The following is a 24,220-nucleotide window of genomic DNA, read 5'->3' on the forward strand; positions in this document are numbered from 1 at the left end:
CCCGTTCACTGTGTTACAGTGAGACTGACACCCGTTCACTGTGTTGGAGAGACTGACACCCGTTCACTGTGTTACAGAGAGACTGACACCCGTTCACTGTGTTACAGAGAGACTGACACCCGTTCACTGTGTTACAGAGAGACTGACACCCGTTCACTGTGTTACAGAGAGACTGACACCCGTTCACTGTGTTACAGAGAGACTGACACCCATTCACTGTTAGAGAGACTAAGTAATCGAAGCAGGAGTTGGCCATACAGCCCCTCGAGCCTGCTCTGCCATTCAATAAGATTATGGCTGATCTTCAACCTCTACTCCACTTTCCTGCACTATCCCCATATCCCTTGATTCCCTTAATATTCAACAATCTATCGATCTCAGTCTTGAATATACTCCACGACTGAGCATCCACTTCTCTCTGGGGTAGAGAATTCCAAAGATTCACAACCCTTTGAGTGAAGAAATTTCTCCCCATCTCAGTCCTAAATGGCCGACCGCTTATCCAGAGACTGTGACCCCGGACTTTTTAGACTCTCCAGTCAGGGGAAACAGCCTCTCAGCATTTACCCTATCAAGCCCTCTCTGTAAGAGTGTCATTGATGGTGGGATTGCTCCATGTTTAATATGAGTAGCATTCCTTTAGTGCAAAAATGGCAAGAAGCAGTGGTCCAATTGAGGTATAGGTCACATGTAGAAGATAGGCAATAAGTAACGCCCAAAGATTATTTTTACTCCTTGAGGAAAAAAGGTTGAATGAATGTAAATGATGCCATAGGTGTGATAGGAAACAGGAACTGTCACCATTAGAAAGCTAGCGGCAAAGTAATTAACATTATTTATAAACACACTGGAAAATGTCACAAGGTCGCCAAAGAGTGACTTGCCACCAGACAGAAAGTGATGCTGAGACACTCCAGACAATGATTTCCTTTTTAAGGTTAATCGCCTGAATACACCAGACTCTTGGCACTTGAGGTTCATTCATAAACCCAAGATTCAGTCCCATCAATAAACATAAAATTCAGTCGCATCAACAAACACAAGATCCAGACCCATCAATAAACACAAGATTCAGACCCATGGAAACATAGAAGATAGGAGCAGGAGTAGGCCATTCGGCCCCTCGAGCCTGCTCCGCCATTCAATCAGATCATGGCTGATCATCCAAACTCAGTACCCTGTCCCTGCTTTCTCCCCATATCCCTTGATCCCTTTAGCCTTAAGAAATATATCTAGCTCCTTCTTGAATATATTTAATGAATTGGCCTCAACTGCCTCCTGTGGTAGAGAATTCCACAGGTTCACCACTCTCTGGGTGAAGTAATTCCTCCTCATCGCTGTCCTAAATGGCTTACCCCTTATCCTTAGACTGTGACCCCTGGTTCTGGACTCTCCCGCCATCGGGAACATCCTTCCTGCATCTAGTCTGTCTAGTCCTGTTAGAATTTTATAAGTTTCAATGAGATCCCCTCTCATTCTTCTAAACTCTAGCGAATATAAGCCCAATCGACCCAATCTCTTCTCATACGTCATTCCTGCCATCCCAGGTATCAGCCTGGTGAATCTTTGCTGAACTCCTTCCATGGCAAGAACATCCTTCCTCAGATAAGGCGACCAAAACTGCACACAATACTTGAGGTGTGGTCTCACCAAGGCCCTGTACAACTGAAGCAAGACATCCTTGGCTCCTGTACTCGAATCCTCTCGCTACGAAGGCCAGCATACCATTTGCCTTCTTAACCGCCTGCTGCACCTGCATGCTTACCTTCAGCGACTGGTGCACAAGGACACCCAGGTCTCTTTGCACTTCCCCTTTGATATACCTATCAACACCCTTCTCCCAATCTATTGCCGTTCAGATAATCTGCCTGTTTTTGCCACCAAAGTGGATAACCTCGCATTTATCCACATTATACTGCATCTGCCCAATTACCCAACCTGTCCAAATCATACTGGAGTTTCTCTGCATCCTCCTCACAGCACACACGCCCGCCCAGCTTTGTGTCGTCTGCAAACTTGGAGATATTACATCTAGTTCCCTCGTCTAGATCATTAATATATATTGTGCATAGCTGGGGTCCTAGCACCGATCCCTGCGGTACCCCACTAGTCACTGCCTGCCACACGGAAAAGGACCCCAACTCTCTGCTTCTTGTCCGCCAACCAGTTCTCTGTCCAAGTCAATACCTTGCCCCCAATCCCATGTGCTTTAACTTTGCACGCCAATCTCTTATGCAGGACCTTATCGAAGGCCTTCTGAAAGTCCAAATACACCACATCCACTGGTTCTCCCTTGTCTATTCTACCAGTTACATCCTCAAAAAATTTCAGTACATTGGTCAAGCATGATTTACCTTTTGTGAATCCATGTTGACTTTGTCCGATCCTGTCACTGTTTTCCAAGTGCTTTGCTATTCCATCTTTTATAATGGACTCTAGTATTTTCCCCCCTACCAATGTCAGGCCTACCGGTTTATAATTCCCCGTTTTCTCTCTACCACCTTTTTTTAAATAGTGGGCTTACATTAGCTACCCTCCAATCCATGGGAACTATTCCAGAGTCTATAGAATTTTGGAAGATGACCAGCAATGCATCTACTATTTCTAGGGCCACTTCCCTAAGTACCCTAGGATGTAGATTATCAGGCCCTGGGGATTTATCGGCCTTCAATCCCATCAATTTCCCTAACACCATTTCCCCTACAAATACTGATTTCATTCAATTCCTCCCTCTCATTAGACCCTATGTTCCCCGACATCTCTGGGAGGTTATTTGTGTCCTCCTTTGTGAAGACAGAACCAAAGTATGTATTTAATTGGTCTGCCATTTCTTTGTTTCGCATTATAAATTCCCCTGATTCTGACTGCAAGGGACCTACGTTTGACTTCACCAATCTATTTCTCTTCACATATCTATGGAAGCTTTTACAGTCAGTTTTTCTGTTCCCTGCAAGCTTACTCTCGTACTCTATTTTTCCCCTCTTAATTAATCCCTTTGTCCTCCTTTGCTGAATCCTAAACTCCTAATCCTCAGGTTTGTTGCTTTTTCTGACCAATTTATATGTCCTCTCTTTGGATCTTATGCTATCCCTAATTTCCTTTGTTAGCCACGGTTGAGTCACCATTTTTGTTTTATTTTTATGCCAAACAGGGATGAATAAATTCTGTAGTTCATCCATGCGATGTTTAAATCTTTGCCATTGCCTATCCACCATCAACCCTTTAAGTAACGTTCCCCAATCCATCCTAGCCAACTCGCGCCTCATACCATCGTACAGGATACTTTCTGTTATCTGGCACGGACGGGACCGACGTGGTGCCGGTTCATCAACAATTCCGGATAACCGAACGCTATAGTAAAAGATACGGAGCTGAGAGCTCCATGTAAAGCAACAAACCCACAGCTTCAGAACAATCGGCACAAGTTGCAAGCGTCTCTGTAGCTTAGCAACAGCCGAAGCTACACCCTTGCACAGGAACAAATGGAGTAAAAAAAAAAGTAATAAAAGTTACCTGAACCTACTCCTGAATTTTGCCGGTTAACCGACATTTCCGGTTATTTAGGGGCCGGTTAATCGAAAGTTTCCTGTAGTTTCCTTTATATAAATTCAGAACCCTAGTCTGAGTCAACTACTTCACTCTCCATCTTTCTATCATATTATGATTGCTCCTCCCCAAGGGGCCTCGCACAACAAGATTGCTAATTAATCCTTTCTCATTACATAATACCCAGTCTAAGATGGCCTGATCTCTAGTTGGTTCCTCGACATATTGGTCCAGGAAACCATCCCGTATACACTCTAGGAATTCCTCCTCCACAGTATTGTTACTAATTTGGTTAGCCCAATGTAAATGTAGATTAAAGTCACCCATGATAACTGCTGTGCCCTTATTGCACGCACCTCTAATTTTCCGTTTAATGCCATCCCCAACCTCAGCATTACTGTTTTGGGGGTCTGTATACAACTCCCACTAACGTTTTCTGCCCCTTGGTATTTCTCCACTCTACCCATACAGATTCCACATCATCAGAGCTAATATCCTTCATTACAATTGTGTTAATCCCTTCTTTAACCAGTAATGCTACCCCGCCTTCCTTTTTGCCTATCTTTCCTGAATATCGAATACCCCTGGATGTTGAGTTCCCAGTCTTGGCCATCTTTGAGCCACGTTTCTGTAATCCCAACCAAATCATATTCGTTTACCTCTATTTGCGCAGCCAATTCATCCACCTTATTACAAATGCTCCTTGCATTAAGACACAAAGCCTTCAGGCTTGTTTTTTTAACGCTCTTAGACCTATTAGAATTATTATTTACTGTGGCCATGTTTGATTTAAACCGTTGATTTCTCTGACTGCCACTTTTGTTTTTCTCCTTCCTATCTTGCTTTTATCCTTGTTTCCCTTTCCTCTGTCTCCCTGCTCAGGTTCCCAACCCCCTGCCATTTTAATTTAAACCCTCCCCCACAGCACTAGCAAACATTCCCCTCAGGACATCGGTTCCAGCCCTGCCCAGGTGCAAACCGCCCGGTTTGAACTGGTCCCACCTCTCCCAGAACCGGTTCCTATGTCCCAGGAACTTGAATCCCTCCCCCTGGCACCATTCCTCTTAATGTAAGAAGTCACACAACACCAGGTTATAGTCCAACAGCTTTATTTGAAATCACAAGCTTTCGGAGCGCTGCTCCTTCGTCAGGTGAAGTGGAGAAAGGAGCACCTGACGAAGGAGCAGCGCTCCGAAAGCTTGTGATTTCAAATAAAGCTGTTGGACTATAACCTGGTGTTGTGTGACTTCTTACATTTGTCCTGTCCAACTCCGGCATCTCCACACCACCATTCCTCTAGCCACGTGTTCATCTGAAGTATCTTTCTATTTCTACTCTGACTAGCACGTGGCACTGGTAGCAATCCTGAGATTACTACCTTTGAGGTCCTGTTTTTTAATTTATCTCCTAACTCCCTATATTCCGCTTTTAGGACCTCATCCCGCTTTTTACCTATATCGTTGGTGTCTATATGCACCACGACAACTGGCTGCGCTCACCCTCCCCTTCCAAGATGTTCTGCAGCCGCTCGGAGACATCCTTGACCCTTGCACCAGGGAGGCAACACACCATCCTGGAGTCTCGTTTGCGGCCGCAGAAACGCTTATCTATTCCCCTTACAATTGAATCCCCTATTACTATAGCTTTACCCCTCTTTGTCCTCCCATTCTGTGCAGCAGAGCCACCCCTGGTGCCAGGAAGTTGGCTGCTGCTGCCTTCCTCTGATAAGCCATCCCCCCCCCAACAGTACTCAAAGTGGTGTATCTGTTGGAGAGGGGGATGGCCACAGGGGACCCCTGCACTACCTGCCTGCGCCTAGTACTCTGCCTGTTGGTCACCCGTTCCCTTTCTTCCTGTCCAACCTCTACCTGCGGTGTGTCCAACTCCGTAAACGTGCTATTCACGATGTCCTGAGCATCGTGAACGCTCCAGTATGCATCCAATCGCAGCTCCAGTGCCGCAATGCGGTCTGCCAGTAGCTGCAGCTGGGTGCACTTCCTGCACACGTAGTTGTCTGCATCTACCCTGTCAATTCCCTTCAGAATCTTGTATGTTTCCATAAGATCCCCTTTCATTCATTCTTCTAAACTCCAATGTGTATAGGCCCAACCTTTCTTGTTAAGATAACCCCTTCATCTCCGGAATCAACCTCGTGAACCTTCTCTGAACTGCCTCCAATGCAAGTATATCCTTCCTTAAATAAGGAGACCAAAACTGTACGCAGTACTCCAGGTGTGGACTCACCAACAGGACTTTCCTACTTTTATACTCCGTTCCCTTTGCAATAAAGGCCAACATTCCATTTGCCTTCCCAATTACTTGCTGTACCTGCATGCTAACTTTTTGTGATTCATGTACAAGGACCCCCAGATCCCTCTATCTCAGCATTTTGAAATCTCTCCCCATTTAAATAATAATTTGCTTTTTTATTTTTCCTACCAAAGTGGATAACCTCGCCTTTTCCCACATTAAACTCCATCTGCCAGATTTTTGCCCACTCTCTTAGCCTATCTATATCCCTTTGGAGATTCTTTGCGCCCTCCACAAAATTTGCTTTCCCACCTATCTTTGTATCATCAGCAAATCTGGCTACATTACACTCGGTCCCTTCATCCAAGTCATTAATATAGATTGTTAATAGCTGAGACCCCAGCACTGATCCCTGTGGCACCCCACTAGTTACAGTTTGCCAACCGGAAAATGACCCATTTATCCCGACTCTGTTTTCTGTTAGTTAGCCAATCCTCTATCCATGCTAATATATTACCCCCAACCCTGTGAGCTCTTATCTTGTGCAGTAACCTTTTATGTGGCACCTTATTGAATGCCTTCTGGAAATCCAAATACATGACATCTACTGGTTCCCCTGTATCCACCTTGCACCTTACATCCTGAAAGAACTCCAGCAAATTTGTCAAACATGATTTCCCTTTCATAAAACCACGCTGACTCTGCTTGACTATATTATGATTTTCTAAATGTTCTGCTATCGCTTCCTTAATGATGGACTCTAGCATTTTCCCAATGACAGATGTTAGGCTAACTGGTCGATAGTTGCCTGCTTTCTGTCTCCGTCCTTTCTTAAATAGGGGGGTTACATTTGCAGTTTTCCAATCTGCTGGGACCTCTCCAGAATCCAGGGAATTTTGGTCGATTGCAACCAATGCATCCACTATCTTTGCAGCCACCTCTTTTAAGACTCTAGGATGCAGGCCATCGGGTCCGGGGGACTTGTCCACCTTTAGTCCTATTAGTTTACCTAGTACTTTCTCTCTAGTGAAAGTAATTGTTTTAAGATCTCCCCCCCACCCCTACCGCAATAGCCCCTTGATTATCCATTATTGGGATACTTTTAGTGTCTTCTACTGTGGAGACCGATACAAAATATTTGTTCAAAGTCTCCGCCATTTCACTGTTTCCCATTATTAATTCCCCAGATCCATCCTCTAGGGGACCAACGTTTACTTTAGCTACTCTCTTCCTTTTTATATGTCTGTAGAAGCTCTTACTGTCTGTTTTTATATTTCTTGCTAATTTTGTCTTTTTACGATTTTCCCTACTCTGACCCCTCTTTCTGATGCACTCTTATGTGTATACGCTCTGTCCCTTCGTGTCACACTCTGGTTATCATTACCCCTATCGCTACCCTGCACTTTTGCCTTCTCGTTTTTCTTTGACTTTTTAAATTTCCTCTCAGCATATCCCTATTCCCCCCCCCCCCCCACTATTTAGTTCAAAGCCCTATCTACAGCCCTAGTTATTCGATTTGTCAGGACACTGGTCCCAGCCTGGTTCAAATGAAGCCCGTCCAAACGGAGCAGCTCCCTCTTATCCCAGTACTGGTGCCAGTACCTCAGGAATCGAAACCCATTTCTCCCACACCAATCTTTGAGCCGCTCGTTCATCTCTCTGATCTTATTTACCCTATGCCAATATGCACATGGCTCAGGTAGTAATCCCGAGATTATCACCTTTGTGGTTCTGCTTTTTAATTTAGCTCCTAGCTACTCATACTCCCTCAGCAGAACCTTTTTTTTTTGTCTTACCTATGTCATTGGTACTGACATGGACCACGACAATTGGATCTTTCCCCTCCCACTCCAAGTTCCTCTCCAGCACAGAGGAGATGTCCTTTACCCTGGCACCGGGCAGGCAACACAGCTTTCGCGACTCACGCTGTTTGCTGCAGAGAACAGTATCTATCCCCCTAACTATACCATGGTGCTGTGGTCAGTTTGCTCATCCCCACTGCAGTCCCTGCTCTCGCCCACACACAGAGTAAGAACCTCGTAACTGTTGGACAAGAGCAAGGGCTGAGGCTCCTCCACCGCTACCTCCTGGTTCCCCATACCTGCCTCGCTCGTAGTCACACCCATCTGTCCATGACCACGCACCAAATTTGAATTAATTAATCTAAGGGGTGTGACTGCCTCCTGGAGCACAGTGTCCAGGTAACTCTCCCCCACCCTGATGTTTCGCAGTGTTTGAAGCTCGGACTCCAGTACATCAACACGGAGCCGAAGTTCCTCGAGCAACCAACACTTACTGCAAATGTGGTCGCCGTGGAACTAAATGGTGTCCACCAGCTCCCACATGTTGCAGCAGTAACACATCGCCTGCACTGCCATCTTTAATGTATTTAATTAATTAAGTGTTTAAGTTTTGAATGTTTAGTTTTCAATCAATTAATTTAAACCAATGCCCAAGAAAAGAGAGAAATACTGACCAACCAATCACTTTCCTGTGTTACAGAGAGCCTGACACCCATTCACTGCGTTAGAGACTGAAACCCGTTCAGTGTTAGAGACTGAATCACATTTGCTGTGTTAGAGAGAGTGATTGACACCCATTCACTGTAGAGAGTAAGACTGACACCTACTTTCTCTGGTTTTCAGGTGTATGACCTTGGTATTGAAGGCAATGGGATGGGCCGAGTGGCGTCCTTATCTCAGAATTCCCTAGTTTCTGCAGCAGGTAACATAGCCAGGTGAGTGTGTGAGCTGACTAGATCGACTCTGGTGAGCACATGCGCCTTGTGTGTGGTGCTGTGACTGCCCCAAGTGATGGTATTTATACAGCACCTTGCCACATTTCTCGGGTGTCAACAAGCACTTCACGTACGTGAAACTTCAGGTATCAACCATGGCTCAGTGGTAGCAATCTCACCTGAAGGTTTTGGGTTCACACCCCACTCCAGAGACTTGAGCACCTTATCCAGGCAATACTGAGGGAGCGCTACTGTCGGAGGGACAGTACTGAGGGAGCGCTACTGTCGGAGGGGCAGTACTGAGGGAGCGCTACTGTCGGAGGGGCAGTACTGAGGGAGCGCTACTGTCGGAGGGGCAGTACTGAGGGAGAGCTACTGTCGGAGGGGCAGTACTGAGGGAGCGCTACTGTCGGAGGGGCAGTACTGAGGGAGCGCCGCAATGTCGGAGGGGCAATACTGAGGGAGCGCTACTGTCGGAGGGGCAGTACTGAGGGAGCGCAACTGTCGGAGGGGCAGTACTGAGGGAGCGCTACTGTCGGAGGGGCAATACTGAGACTGTTGGAGGGGCAGTACTGAGGGAGCGCCGCACTTTCGGAGGGGCAGTACTGAGGGATCGCTGCACTGTCGGAGGGGCAGTACTGAGGGAGCGCTGCACTGTCGGAGGGGCAGTATTGAGGGAGCGCTGCACTGTCGGAGGGGCAGTACTGAGGGAGCACGGCACTGTCGGAGGGGCAGTACTGACGGAGCGCTGCACTGTCGGAGGGGTAGTATTGAGGGAGCGCTGCACTGTCGGGGCAGTATTGAGGGAGCGCTGCACTGTCGGAGGGTCAGTACTGAGGGAGCGCTGCACTGTCGGAGGGGCAGTACTGAGGGAGCGCCGCACTGTCGGAGGGTCAGTACTGAGGGAGCGCTGCACTGTCGGAGGGGCAGTACTGAGGGAGCGCTGCACTGTCGGAGGGTCAGTACTGAGGGAGCGCCGCACTGTCGGAGGGGCAGTACTGAGGGAGTGTTGCACCTTCGGAGATGCTGCCATTTTTGATGAGATGGTAAACAGAGGTCTCGTCTGCCCTCTCGGGTATATATAAATGATTCCCTGCCACTATTTCGAGGAGGAGCAGGGGAGTTCTTCCCAGTGTCCTCCCCAATATTTATACCTCAGACAAAATCACTTAAAAAACAAAAAAAAAACACAGATTATCTGGTTGCTTATCACATTGCTGTTTGTGGGATCTTGCTGTGCGTAAATTGGCTGCCACAATTCCTACATTACAACATTGACTACACTTAAAAAAGGGCTTCATTGGCTGTAAAGCGCTTTGGGACGTCCTGAGGAAGTGAATAGTCTGTCCTTTCCAGTGGATGTTTTTACTTATGTTTATAAGTTATTCCACAAGATAAACGCACTCGATGGCTTTCATAGGAAATAATTACAGTAAACATTACTACTAATAATGCTGCCGACACAAGAGACACTGAGGGTACGAGGTATGGGTGGATTCACAGGCCTCGGGTTTGAGGGGATCGGCTGGGGCCAAGCCTTGTCTAACCCGCAGGTATGGATTCTAACCCCTTTATACCCTTCTTCCCCTCTGGCTGCCTGAGAATCTGCATGTTTCAAAGTATTACCACATCCAATTACTCGACTTCAGTTTAAACAAGAATAACTCCCCATTACGGTAGCATCGTGGTAATGTGATTGGGTTAGTAATCCAGAAGCCCAGACTAATGATCCAGAGTTCAAAGCCCACCACGACAGCTGGGGAATTTAAATTCAGTTTATTAAATAAATCTGGAATAAAAAGTTAATACGTATCAGTAAACTATCGGATTGTCGTAAAAACCCATCTGGTTCACTAAAGTTCTTTAGGGAAGGAAATCTGCCGTCCTTACCTGGTCTGGCCTATATGTGACTCCTTCCCACAGCAATGTGGTTGACTATTAACTGCCCTCTGAAATGGCCTAACTCTAACCCTAGCAAGCCACTCAGTTGTAACAAACCACTACAAAACACAATAATAAGAAAAAAAACGGACAGACCACCTGGCATCGACCTCGGCACCGGCACAACAACGGCACACTCAGCCCAGTCGACCCTGCAAAGTCCTCCTCACCAACCTCTGGGGACTTGTGCCAAAATTGGGAGCGCTGTCCCACAGACTCGTCATGAAACAGCCTGACATAGTCATAGTCACAGAATCGTACCTTTCAGCCAATGTCCCAAACTCCTCCATCACCATCCCTGGGTATGTCCTGTCCCACCGGCAGGACAGACCCACCAGGGGTGGCGGCACAGTGGTATACATAGAAACATAGAAGATAGGAGCAGGAGTAGGCCATTCGGCCCCTCAAGCCTGCTCCGCCATTCAATGCGATCATGGCTGATCATTCAAATTCAGTACCCGGTCCCTGCTTTCTCCCCATACCCCTTGATCCCTTTAGCCTTAAGAAATATATCCAACTCCTTGAATATATTTAATGAACTGGCCTCCACCGCCTTCTGTGGTAGAGAGTTCCACGGGTTCACCACTCTCTGGGTGAAGAAATTCCTCCTCATTTCTGTCCTAAATGGCCTACCCTTTATCCTTAGACTGTGTCCCCTGGTTCTGGACTCCCCAACCATCGGGAACATCCTTCCTGCATCTAGTCTGTCCAGTCCTGTCAGAATTTTATAAGTTTCAATAAGATCACCTCTCATTCGTATAAACTCCAGCGAGTACAAGCCCAATCGACCCAATCTCTCCTAATACGTCATTCCTGCCATCCCAGGTATCAGCCTGGTTAATCTTCGTTGAACTCCTTCCATTGCAAGAACATCCTTCCTCCGATAAGGCGACCAAAACTGCACACAATACTCAAGATGTGGTCTCACCAAGGCCCTGTACAACTGCAGCAAGACACCCTTGTTCCTGTACTCAAACCCTCTCGCTACGAAGGCCAACATACCATTTGCCGCCTTAACCGCCTGCTGCACCTGCATGCATATCTTCAGCGACTGGTGCACAAGGACACCCAGGTCTCGTTGCACTTCCCCTTCTCCCAATCTATTGCCATTTAGATAATCTGCCTTCCTGTTTTTGCCACCAAACTGGATAACCTCACATTTATCCACGTTATATTGCATCTGCCATGTTTCTGCCCAATCACCCAATATGTCCAAATCGTACTGGAGTTTCGCTGCATCCTCCTCACAGCACACACGCCCACCCAGCTTTTTGTCATCTGCAAACTTGGAGATATTACATCTAGTTCCCTCGTCTAGATCATTTATGTATATTGTGAATAGCTGGGGTCCGAGCACCGATCCCTGCGGTAGCCCACTAGTCACTGCCTGCCACTCGGAAAAAGACCCGTTTATTCCAAATCTTTGCTTCCTGTCTGCCAACCAGTTCTCTATCCAAGTCAGTACCTTACCCCCAATCCCATGTGCTTTAACTTTACATGCTAATCTCTTATGCTTACCGGTCTATAATTCCCCATTTTTTCCTCTACCACCCTTTTTAAACAGTGGGGTTACATTAGCTATCCTCCAATCCATTGGAACTGTTCGAGTCTATAGAATTTTGGAAGATGACCAGCAATGCATCTACTATTTCTGGGGCCACTTCCTTAAGTACCCTAGGATGTAGATTATCAGGCCCTGGGGATTTATCGGCCTTCAATCTCGTCAATTTCCCTAACACAATTTCCCTACAAATACTGATTTCATTCAATTCCTCCCTCTCATTAGACCCTATGTACCCCGACATCTCTGGGAGGTTATTTGTGTCCTCCTTTGTGAAGACAGAACCAAAGTATGTATTTAATTGGTCTGCCATTTCTTTGTTCCCCATTATAAATTCCCCTGATTCTGACTGCAAGGGACCTACGCTTGACTTCACCAATCTTTTTCTCTTCACATATCTATAGAAGCTTTTACAGCCAGTTTTTCTGTTCCCTGCAAGCTTACTCTCATACTCTATTTTCCCTCTCTTAATTAATCCCTTTGTCCTCCTTTGCTGAATCTTAAACTGCTCCCAATCCTCAGGTTTGTTGCTTTTTCTGGCCAATTTATATGTCCTCTCCTTGGATCTTATGCTATCCCTAATTTCCCTTGTTAGCCACGGTTGAGTCACCTTTTTTGTTTTATTTTTATGCCATACAGGGATGAACAAATTCTGTAGTTCATCCATGCGATCTTTAAATGTTTGCCATAGCCTATCCACCGTCAACCCTTTAAGTAACCTTCCCCAATCCATCCGAGCCAACTCGTGCCTCATACCATCGTAGTTTCCTTTATTTTAATTCAGGACCGTAGTCTCTGAGTCAACTACTTCACTCTCCATTTTAATGAAGAATTCTGTCATATTATGATCGCTCCTCCCCAAGGGGCCTCGCACAACAAAATTGCTAATTAATCCTTTCTCATTACATAATACCCAGTCTAAGATGGCCTGATCTCTAGTTGGTTCCTCGACATATTGGTCCAGGAAACCATCCCGTATACACTCTAGGAATTCCTCCTCCACACTATTGTTACTAATTTGGTTAGCCCAATGTATATGTAGATTAAAGTCGCCCATGATAACTGCTGTGCCGTTATTGCACGCGTCTCTAATTTCCCGTTTAATCCCAACCTCAGCATTACTGTTTGGGGGTCTGTATACAACTCCCACTAACGATTTCTGCCCCATGGTATTTCTCAGCTCTGCCCATACGGATTCCACATCATCAGCGCTAATATCCTTCCTTACTATTGTGTTAATCTCCTCTTTAACCAGCAATGCTACCCCACCTCCTTTTCCTTTTTTCCTGTCCTTCCTGAATATTGAATACCCCTGTTCCCAGCCTTGGTCACCCTGGAGCCATGTCTCCGTAATCTCAATTATATCATATCTGTTTACCTCTATTTGCGCAGCTAATTCATCCACCTTATTACGAATGCTCCTCGCATTAAGACACAAAGCCTTCAGGCTTGATTTTTTTTTTAACACTCTTAGTCCTTTTAGAATTATTATTTACCGTGGCCCTGTTTGATTTACACCCTTGATTTCTCTGCCTTCCACTTTTGCTTTTCTCCTTCCTGTCTTTTGTTTCTATCCTTGATTCCCTTTCCTCTGTCTCCTTGCACAGCTTCCCAACCCCCTGCCACTTTAGGTTAAACCCTCCCCCAGAGCACTAGCAAACACTCCCCCCAGGACATCGGTTCCAGTCCCGTCCAGGTGCAAACCATCCAGTTTGTACTGGTCCCACCTTCCCCTGAACCGGTTCCAATGTCCCAGGAATTTGAATCCCTCCCCCTTGCACCATTCCTCTAGCCACGTATTCATCTGAAATATCCTTCTATTTCTACTCTGACTAGCATGTGGCACTAGTAGCAATCCTGAGATTACTACCTTTGAGGTCCTATTTTTTAATTTACCCCCTAACTCCCTATATTCAGCTTTTAGGACCTCATCCCATTTTTTTTATCTATATCGTTGGCACCTATATGCACCATGACAACTGGCTGTTCACCCTCCCCCTTCAGAATGCCCTGCAGCCACCCCGAGACATCCTTGACCCTTGCACCAGGGAGGAAACATACCATCCTGGAGTCTCGTTTGCGGCCGCAGAAACGCCTATCTATTCCCCTTACAATAGAATCCCCTATCACTATAGCTCTCCCACTCTTTTTCCTCCCGTCCTGTGCAGCAGGACCACCCCTGGTGCCAGGAAGTTGGCTGCTGCTACCTTCCCCTGATAAGCCATCTCCCTCAACAATATCCACAGTGGTATATGTGTTTGAAAGGGTGATGGCCACAGGGGACCCCTGCACTACCTGCCTACGCCTACTACTCTGCCTGGTGGTCACCCATTCCCTTCTTGCCTGTGCAGCCTTTACCTGCGGTGTGGCCAACTCCCTAAACGTGCTATCCACGACGTCATCAGCATCGCGAATGCTCCAGTCTGAATCCATTCGCAGTTCCAGAGCAGCAGTGTGGTCTGTCAGTAGCTGCAGCTAGATACACTACCCGCACACATGGTCGTCAGGGACACAGGAAGTGTCCCTGATTTCCCACATAGTGCAGGAAGAGCATGCCACGGGGCCGAGCTGTCCTGCCATGAATTACCCTTTAATTAATTCAAATTAAATCAAATCACTACCACTAATTACACTACAATTAAATGATATACTCAAGGGCCCTTTTTTACTACCACTCCCCACTACACAACAGAGACCCCAGAAACTTTAAACCACAAAAATTAAGTTTGGAAAAAAGAGAGAAATACTCACCAACCAATCACTTTCCTGCTTTCTGGTGACGTCACACTTCGATTACTTTTTACTTGCTGCTGCCGCCGGTGTGTCTGGGCCGCTCTCTCACCCCGCTCTAACTCCTCGGTCTCCGCGCTCAGTCTCCCACCAGGGCCGCTCTTGCTGCTGCCGCCGGTGTGTCTGGGCCGCTCTCTCACCCCGCTCTAACTCCTCGGTCTCCGCGCTCAGTCTCCCACCAGGGCCGCTCTTGCTGCTGCCGCTGGTGTGTCTGGGCCGCTCTCTCACCCCGCTCTTTAACTCCTTGGTCTCCGCGCTCAGCCTCCACCCGGGGCCGCTCTCGCTGCTGCCACCGGTGTGACAGCATCCCAAGTGCACATCCAAGTACTTTTTAAATGTGAGAGTTTCTGCCACTCCCACCTTTTTCAGGCAGTGAGTTCCAGACCCCCACAACCCTCTGGGTGAAGAAATTTCCCCTCAAATCCCCTCTAAACCTTCCACCAATTACTTTAAATCTGTGCCCCTTGGTTTTTGACCCCTCTGCTAGGGGAAATGGGTCCTTTCTATCCACTTTATCTATGCCCCTCATAATTTTATACACCTCAATAAGGTCTCCCCTCAGCCTCCTCTGTTCCAAGGGAAACAGACCCAGCCGATCCAGTCTTTCCTCAGAGCTAAGATTCTCTACTCCCGGCAACATCCTTGTAAATCTCCTCTGTACCCTCTCTAGTGCAATCACATCTTTCCAGTAATGTGGTGACCAGAACTGCACGCAGTACTCTAGCTGAGGCCTAACTAGTGTTTTATACAGTTGAAGCATAACCCCCCCCCCCCGCTCTTGCCTTTATTAGCCGCAGCATAGAATACAAGCATTCCGTGTGCCGCCTTAACCACCTTATCTACCTGACCTGCGACCTTCAGGGATCTGTGGACATGCACCATTTAACGTGTATTCCCTTTCCTTGTTAGCCCTCCCCAAATGCATTACCTCACACTTCTCCGGATTGAATTCCATTTGCCACTGTTCTGCCCACCTGACCAGTCCATTGATATCTTCCTGCAGTCTGCAGCTTCCTTCTTCAGTATCAACCACACAGCCGATTTTACTGTCATCTGCAAACTTCCAAATCATACCCCCTATATTCAAGTCTAGATCATTGATATATACCACAAAAAGCAAGGGACCTAGTACTGAGCCCTGCGGAACCCCACTGGATTCCCCTCTACCGTGGTTGACACCGCCCTCGACCGTGTCAGTTCTATCTCCCGCACTTCTGCCCTCACCCCTGCCCCTCCCTCCTGGAACCACGATAGGGTTCCCCTTGTCCTCACCTTTCACCCCACCAGCCTCCACATTCAACGGATCATCCTCCGGCATTTCCGCTACCTCCAAAGTGATCCCACCACCAAACGTATCTTCTCCTCCCCTCCCCTTTCAGCATTCCGCAGGGACCGCTCCCTCCGAGACACCCTAGTCCACTCCTCTATCACCCCAAACAGCCCTTCCCCTTCGCCTGGCACCTTCCCGTGCAAGCGGAGGAGATGTAACACCTGCCCCTATATCTCCCCCCTTCCCACTGTGCAGGGCCCCAAACACCCCTTCCAGGTGAAACAGCGATTTACTTGTACTTCTCGCAATCTAGTATACTGTATTCGCTGCTCACGATGCGGTCTCCTCTACATTGGGGAGACCAAACGCAGATTGGGTGACCGCTTTGCAGAACACCTCCGTTCAGTCCGTAAGGGTGACCCCGAGCTTCCGGTCGCCTGTCATTTTAATTCACCGCTTCACTCCCACTCTGACCTCACCGTCCTTGGCCTCTTGTATTGTTCCACGGAAGCTCAACGTAAACTCGAGGAACAGCACCTCATCTTCCGATTAGGCGCTTTACAGCCTTCCGGACTCAATATCGAGTTCAGCAATTTCAGATCATAACCTCGGCCCCTATTTCATTTTTTCTTGTAATTTTTCCACTCCTTTCCCCCCCCCCCCCCCCCACCTTTCCTTTTGTTTCTCTCTCACACCTGGCAGCTATCTCTTGCCCTGCCAGTACACCTTACACCTAATCTCAGCCTATTACCATCTCGTCTAGCTTCTAATACCTTTTATTGTCTCTTTTACTTTTGTTTCTTTTATTCTTTTGTCCGATCGCAGCCCTGCCTTCGATCTATTTTCTTTTCTTTCCAGTTTTGAAGAAGGGTTCGACCCGAAACGTCAACTCAAATTTCTCTCCACGGATGTTGCCTGACCACCTGAGTTTTTCCAGCATTTTCTGTTACCCATCGACCATTACTCTGCTTCCTGTCTCCGAGCTAGTTTTGAATCCAACTTCACACTTTGCCCTGGATCCCATGGGCTTTTAACTTCGTGTCCAGTCTGCCATGTGGAACCTTATCAAAAGCCTTGCTAAAGTCCATATACGCTACAGCAAACACACTACCCTCATCTATCCTCCTTGTTACCTCCTCAAAAAATTCAATCAAGTTTGTCAGACACGACCTTCCTTTAACAAATCCGTGCTGACTATCCTTGATTAATCCGTGTCTTTCTAAATGAAGATTTATCCTGTCCTTCAGAATTCTTTCCAATAATTTTCCCACCACCGAGGTTAGGCTGACTGGCCTGTAATTACTCAGTCTATCCTTTTCTCCCTTTTTAAACAAGGGTACCACATTAACAGTCCTCCAGTCCTCCGGCACCACACCTGAAGCCAGAGAGGATTGAAAAATGATGGTCAGGGCCTCTGCTATTTCCTCTCTTGCTTCACTTAACAGCCTGGGATACATTTCATCCAGGCCTGGGGATTTATCCACTTTTAAAGCTGCTAAACCCCTTAATACTTCCTCTTTCTCTATGTTTATTTCATCTAATATTTCACACTCCTCCCCCGATAGCAATGTCTGCTTCGCCCCTCTCCTTTGCGGAAACAGACGCAAAGTATTCATTAAGAACCCTACCGACGTCTCCTGCCTCCACACAGATTACCCTCATGATCTCTAATAGGCCCTACCCTTTCTTAAGTTATCCTCTTACTCTTAATATATTTATAAAACATCTTTGGGTTTTCCAAGTAACGGCTGAGCGCACTGGATACAGCAAAGGCTATGGGCCCCGACAACATCCCGGCTATCATGCTGAAGACATGTGCTCCTGAACTAGCCGTGCCTCTAGCCAAGCTGTTCCAGTACAGTACAGCTACAACACTGGCATCTATCCGACAATGTGGGGAAAACTGCCCAGGTATGTCCTGTCCACAAAAAGCAGGACAAATCCAGTCGGCCAATTACTGCCCCATCAGTCTACTCTCAATCATCAGCAAAGTGATGGAAGGTGTCATCGACAGTGCTATCAAGTGGCACTTACTCACCAATAACCTGCTCACTGATGCCCAGTTTGGGTTCGGCCAAGACCACTCAGATCCCGACCTCATTACAGCCTTGGTCCAAACATGGAGCTGAATTCCAGAGGTGCGGTGAGAGTGACTGCCTTAGACATCAAGGCAGCATTTGACCGAGTGGCATCAAGGATCCCTAGTAAAACTGAAGTCAATGGGAATCGGATGGGAAACTCCACTGGCTGGAGTCATACCTAGCAGAAAGGAAGAAGGTTGTGGTGGCTGAAGGTCAATCATCACAGCCCCAGGACATCGCTGCAGGAGTTACTCAGGGCAGTGTCCTAGGCCCAACCATCTTCAGCTGCTTCATCAATGACCTTCCCTCCAACATAAGGTCAGAAATGCGTGTGTTCGCTGATGACTGCACAGTGTTCAGTGCCATTCGCAACTCCTCAGATAATGAAGCAGTCCATGCCCTCATGCAACAAGACCTGGACAACATTCAGGCTTGGGCTGAGAAGTGGCAGGTAACATTCGCCCGACAGAAGTGCCAGGCAATGACTATCTCCAACGAGTGAGAGTCTAACCACCGCCCCTTGACATTCAATGTCATTACCATCACCAAATCCCTCACCATCAACATCCTGGGGGTCACCATTGACCAGAAACTTAACTAGATCAGCCACATAAATACTGTGGCAACAAGAGCAGGTCAAAGGCTAGGTATTCTGCGGCGAGTGTCTCGCCTCCTGACTCCCCAAAGCCTTTCCACCATCTACAAGGCACAAGTCAGGAGTGTGATGGAATACTCTCCACTTGCCTGGATGAGTGCAGCTCCAACAACACTCAAAAAGCTCGACACCATCCAAGACAAAGCAGCCCGCTTGATTGGCACCCCCTCCACCACCTTAAACATTCACTCCCTCCACCACCGGCGTACCGTGGTTGCAGTGTGTACCATCTACAAGATGCACTGCTGCAACTCGCCAAGGCTTCTTCGGCAGCACCTCCCAACCCCGCGAACTCTTCCACCTAGAAGGCCAAGTGCAGCAGGCACATGGGAACATCACAATCTCCAAGTCACACACCATCCTGACTTAGTATATCGCCAATCCTTCATCGTCGCTGGGTCAAAATCCTTCACCACACGGACTGCAGCGGTTTAAGAACGCGGCTCACCACCACCTTTTCAAGGGCAGTCAGGGATGGGCAATAAATGCTGGCCTTGCCAGCGACGCCCACATCCCATGGACGAATTTAAAAAAAAACTCGACTCACTCCCTAATTTTCCCGACCTGTGGCCGGTGCAGTTCAAGCTCAAGCTCACTGACAGTTTTGCGGCCGCTCACCGTCTGATTGGAATCCCTTTTACTAACTGAACATTGCCAACACAAACTCGCTTCAAAGCTAAAGTTAATACAAAGAAATTAACCATTTCCATACAAAACTATATACAGGAAACTTTTTATCTGGCACTGACCGAATCGGCGTGGTGCCGGTTGATCAAAAAGTCCGGATTACGGAGAGGTATACTTACTGAGGTACGAGAGCCCCGTACACGGCCACAGATCCAGGCGTCCCTGTTGCATGGCCACTATTATGAAGTAAAACTTACCTGAACCTACTCCTGCATATTGCCGGTGAAGAGAGATTTCCGGTTATTTAGGTGCCGGTAAAAAGAGAGTTCCCTGTAAATGCAAGTCTTTCCTTTTTCTTCAATGAATTACTTTGAAGTGGCCTTACCATCATGCAACACAAAGTTTGCAGCAAGGTTTCACAGACAGTGTGGTTACTGTGCTTCAGGTGCTGATTGAGGGGAGAATGTTGGCTGGGACATCGGGGAAGCTCTGAGATCCGCTTCAATGAGTGACCTGGGATCTTAAACATCCAACTAGTGTTCGTGTACCCACTCTCCCGGTGTCCGCCCCTGGTGTACCCCCATTCCCAGTGATACTGCAGTGTACTCTTGATGTTTTTTTCTTACTGATCCTTTGTCCATCGTAGGACCATTGATCGCGCTGTCTTCAAACCGATTGTACACATTGCAGTGATTGAGAGCTCGGAGTCTGTGGATTGCCACCTGTTGGCTGTGACACATGCAGGTGAGAAGTTGCAGGGTTGGTGAATTAAGGGAGCGTAGTGCTGGTGCTAAGCAGATGGGGATAGTACTGTGAGATTCTGTGATACAGACGTGGGGATAGTACTGTGAGAGTCTGATCTTGATGCGGGGGTGGGTCAATACTGAGAGAGATTGTGTGATACTGTGGGGATGGACGTGGCTAATTCTGTGTTCAGCAGCAGTGATCAATGGGGGATGTATTATGTTCAGTTTTGGGGACTACAATTTAGGAAGGATATCAAGGCCTTGGACAGGGTGCAGAGGAGATTTACTAGAATGCTACCAGGGATGAGGGACTTCAGTTATGTGGAGAGACTGGAGAAGCTGAGATTGTTCTCCCTAGAGAAGGTTAAGAGGAGATTTGATAGAAGTGTTCAAATTTATGAAGGGTTTTAACAGAGTAAATAAGGAGAAACTGTTTCCAGTATCAGAAGGGTCGGTAACCAGAGTGCACAGATTTATGTAATTGGCAAAAGAACCAGAGGGGGAGATGAGAATTTTTTTTTACACAGTAAGTTGTTGTGATCTGGAACGCACTGCCTGAAAGGGTGGTCGAAGCAGATTCCTTAGTAACTTTCAAAAGGGAATTGGATATATACTTGAAGGGGAAACATTTGCTAGACTCTGGGGAAAGTGCAGGTGTGGGTCTAATTGGATAGCTCTTTCAAAGGGCTAGCACAGTCAAGTTGGGCCGAATGGCAGCCTCCTGTGCTGTGTCATTCTCTGATTCCACCTGCCCATCGACTAAGCCAACAAATTGTCCCCAGATCTTTACAATCCTCAACACATTGCCCTCCTTCCCCAATCTGGTGTCACCAGCAGATATTGAAAGTGGTTTATCAGCTCCTTGGCCCAGAGAGCCACCCACCACTGCCCTCTTTCCAAAAACATTCAACACATCTTCCCAGTCCCGAAGCTTCATCTGCTCTCTGCCTTCCAGCCATCTTTATCAGTGTGCCTACCTTCTCCTGACTCCCGTTATCTTCACACTGAGTCTCGCCTGTGGTGTCTGGTGAGGAAGCTGAAGGAACAGATGGTGTGATGGGCGTGGAGTCGGGTCATGGATCCAGTACCACCGAAAGGCTGTGAACACGTGCAGCAGCTACTTAAACTCGAGGGCTTTTCACTGGTCTGTAGTCCGGCCATACTGACTGTCTTTTCCTTGTGTCCAGGTGTCCGACTGTATTTCAGCACCATGCCCTTCAAGCACCCGCTTGCACGGCCCAGCGTGCTGGTGCTGGTACATGTTCGTCTGCCGCCAGGATTCTCCGCCTCTGCTACGCCACAGAGACCCTCCAAAGTCCACAAAGCTCTTTACACCAAAGGTTTGTACGTCACGGGAAGCTGCAACACTGTCCCGCACGTGAATTATCTGCTCTGTTACGGAACCAAACTCCCGCTGGTACCTCGCCAAAGGGCTCCTCTTAGACTGAAGGATCAGTCTGAGATGGCTCACCAGCAGTCAGTATGTTGAGTTTCTGTATTGGCACCTGGTGTCTGAGGCTGTGCGCAGGTTGTCTATATCAATCCAGCAAACCTCTTAACCTCTCCTGCCTTCTATCCTATCACAGACCTTCCTTTTTGTTCTTTCATCCCCACCTCCATTTCCCAGCCTCTGCACTTGCTTAAAAATCTGTTCCATTTCCTGCTTTTTTCCAGTTCTGATGAAAGGTCATTGACCTGAAACATTAACTCTGTTTCTCTCTTCACAGATGCTGCCTGACCGGCTGAGTATCTACAGCATTTTCTGTTTTTGTTTCAGCAAACCTATTCCTCATCCTCACGCCTACACAGCTTTTGCAGCTGCTTTACAATCACAGGGTGCAGTCAAAGGGTGCTGCACTGGGGTGGATCCTGATTGCAGGGTGCTGCACTGGTGCAGTGGGGTGGACCCTGATTGCAGGGTGCTGCAGTGGGGTGGACCCTGATTGCAGGGTGCTGCACTGGTGCAGTGGGGTGGACCCTGATTGCAGGGTGCTGCAGTGGGGTGGACCCTGATTGCAGGGTGCTGCACTGGTGCAGTGGGGTGGATCCTGATTGCAGGGTGCTACATTGGTGCAGTGTGTTGGACGCTAATTGCAGGGCACTGCACTGGGATTGTTTCCTGATTGCAGGGTGGTGCAGTGGGGTGGATCCTGATTGCAGGGTGGTGCAGTGGGGTGGATCCTGATTGCAGGGTGCTGCATTGGTGCAGTGGGATTGTTCCTGATTGCCGGGTGCTGCACTGGTGCAGTGGGGTGGATCCTGATTGCAGAGTGCTGCATTGGTGCAGTGGGATGGATCCTGATTGCAGGGTGCTGCACTGGTGCAGTGGGATGGATCCTGATTGCCGGGTACTGCACTAGTGCAGTGAGATGGATCCTGATTGCAGAGTGCTGCATTGGTGTTGTGATAATTCCTGGTCGCATCATGTATTTTGATTTGTGGTCGCACAGTGCAGTTTGGGTGAACTTCATTCAGTTGGTACTTGAGTGCGAGCATGTTGCGTGGCTGCTGTGTAAAGCTGATCTGATGCCAGTATCTGGTTTTGCAGGTGTTCTGCTGTTGGCTGCCTCCGAGAATGATGATAACGATGTCCTCTGGTGTATTAATCACGACTCCTTCCCGTTCCAGAGACCCCTCATGGAAGTACAGGTGAGACTGGCTCTGTTAGTGAGGAGCTACTGATGGGGAACAGTCTAGCAGGGTATATTTTGGGGTCGGGCTCAGGATTCAGTATATTTCCATGGATGAATTAAGCCATAAGGGAACAATTGAGGGTAAGGAACGAGGAATACATGAAGTAGATGGACAGCAGGGGAGAGCATGATGAGGGAGAATAGGAAGAGATTAGGAGAGAAGCCAAAATAACAATTAGGAAGACAAAGAGGAACGATGACATTAAATTATCAAGGAACATAAAACAAAATAGTAAAATATTTTACAGGCACATCAATAAAAAAAGGAAGGTTGGGGTGGGAACAGGGCCATTAAGGGATAGACAGGATAACACCACAGGTAACGACAGTGAAATGGCAGAAATATTAAATCATTATTTTGCTTCAGTATTTACCAGGGAGATAGAACAGTTGGACATGACATTGGATGATGAGATTAGTAATGAAATAATGCATTTAAAATAAAAAGAGGGGATATATTAAATAAACTAATCAAACTCAAAGAGGATAAAACAAATTCATTGAATTTTTTGAAGAGGTAATAGAGTAGACAAGGGTAATGCAGTAGATGTAATTTATTTAGTTTTCAAAAGGCCTTTGATAAGGTAGCCCATAACAGACTGATGAACAAGGTCAGAGAATGCGGAGTCAGGGGACAAGTATCAGAATGGATAATAGAAAATGCTGGAAAAACTCAGCAGGCCCGGCAACATCCGTGGAGAGAGAAACAGAGTCAACGTTTCAGGTCGAAACCCTTCGTCAGAACTGAGAAAAAACAGGAAATGAAACAGATTAAAAGGCCAGTTTGGGGGCTGGGAAATGGGGATAAAGAACAAAAGAGAAATGAAGAGACATTAAGAGGTATTCAAAACCAGACGAGATGGTGATAGGACTAGTGGAGACAAAAGACGGCTCTAGATTAGGTGTGAAATGTTCTGGCAGAATGGGAGACAGCTGCCATGTGGGAGAGAGAAATAAAAAGGGGGGGGGGCCAAAACAAAGGTGTGGATAAAAAATATATGTAAAAATGTAATGGCCGAGGTTATGATCTGAAATTGTTGAACTCGATATTGAGTCTGGAAGGCTGTAAAGTGCCTAATCGGAAGATGAGGTGCTGTTCCTCGAGCTTACGCTGGGTTTCCGTGGAACAATGCAAGAGCCTGAGTACGGTGCGGTCCGAGTGGGAATGGAGCAGTGAATTAAAGTGACAGGCAACCGGAAGCTCGGGGTCACCCTTACGGACTGAACGGAGGTGCTCTGCAAAGCGGTCACCCAATCTGCGTTTGGATAGATAGCTTGCTGACTTCAAGACAGAAAGCGGGGAGTAGGGGTAAAGGGTAGCTA

General features: G+C 47.4%; 1 protein-coding gene across 4 annotated transcripts in view; it reads left to right on the top strand.

The window, feature by feature from the left end:
* The window catches only part of nup155 (nucleoporin 155), a 246,435-nt gene that overhangs the window by 46,416 nt on the left and 175,799 nt on the right, over positions 1-24,220 (top strand). For all 4 annotated transcript variants that reach the window (XM_085962233.1, XM_085962254.1, XM_085962243.1 and 1 more), the window contains exons 10-13: positions 8,442-8,533; positions 20,105-20,202; positions 21,392-21,544; positions 22,753-22,853. In XM_085962233.1, the coding sequence (XP_085818359.1) occupies positions 8,442-8,533; positions 20,105-20,202; positions 21,392-21,544; positions 22,753-22,853 (444 nt within the window). The remainder of the gene's footprint in view (positions 1-8,441; positions 8,534-20,104; positions 20,203-21,391; positions 21,545-22,752; positions 22,854-24,220) is intronic.

Source organism: Somniosus microcephalus, chromosome 1 (genome assembly GCF_052327205.1).
Source record: "Somniosus microcephalus isolate GS21.2 chromosome 1, FLI_Smic_1.0, whole genome shotgun sequence".
Taxonomy (NCBI): Eukaryota; Metazoa; Chordata; class Chondrichthyes; order Squaliformes; family Somniosidae; genus Somniosus; species Somniosus microcephalus.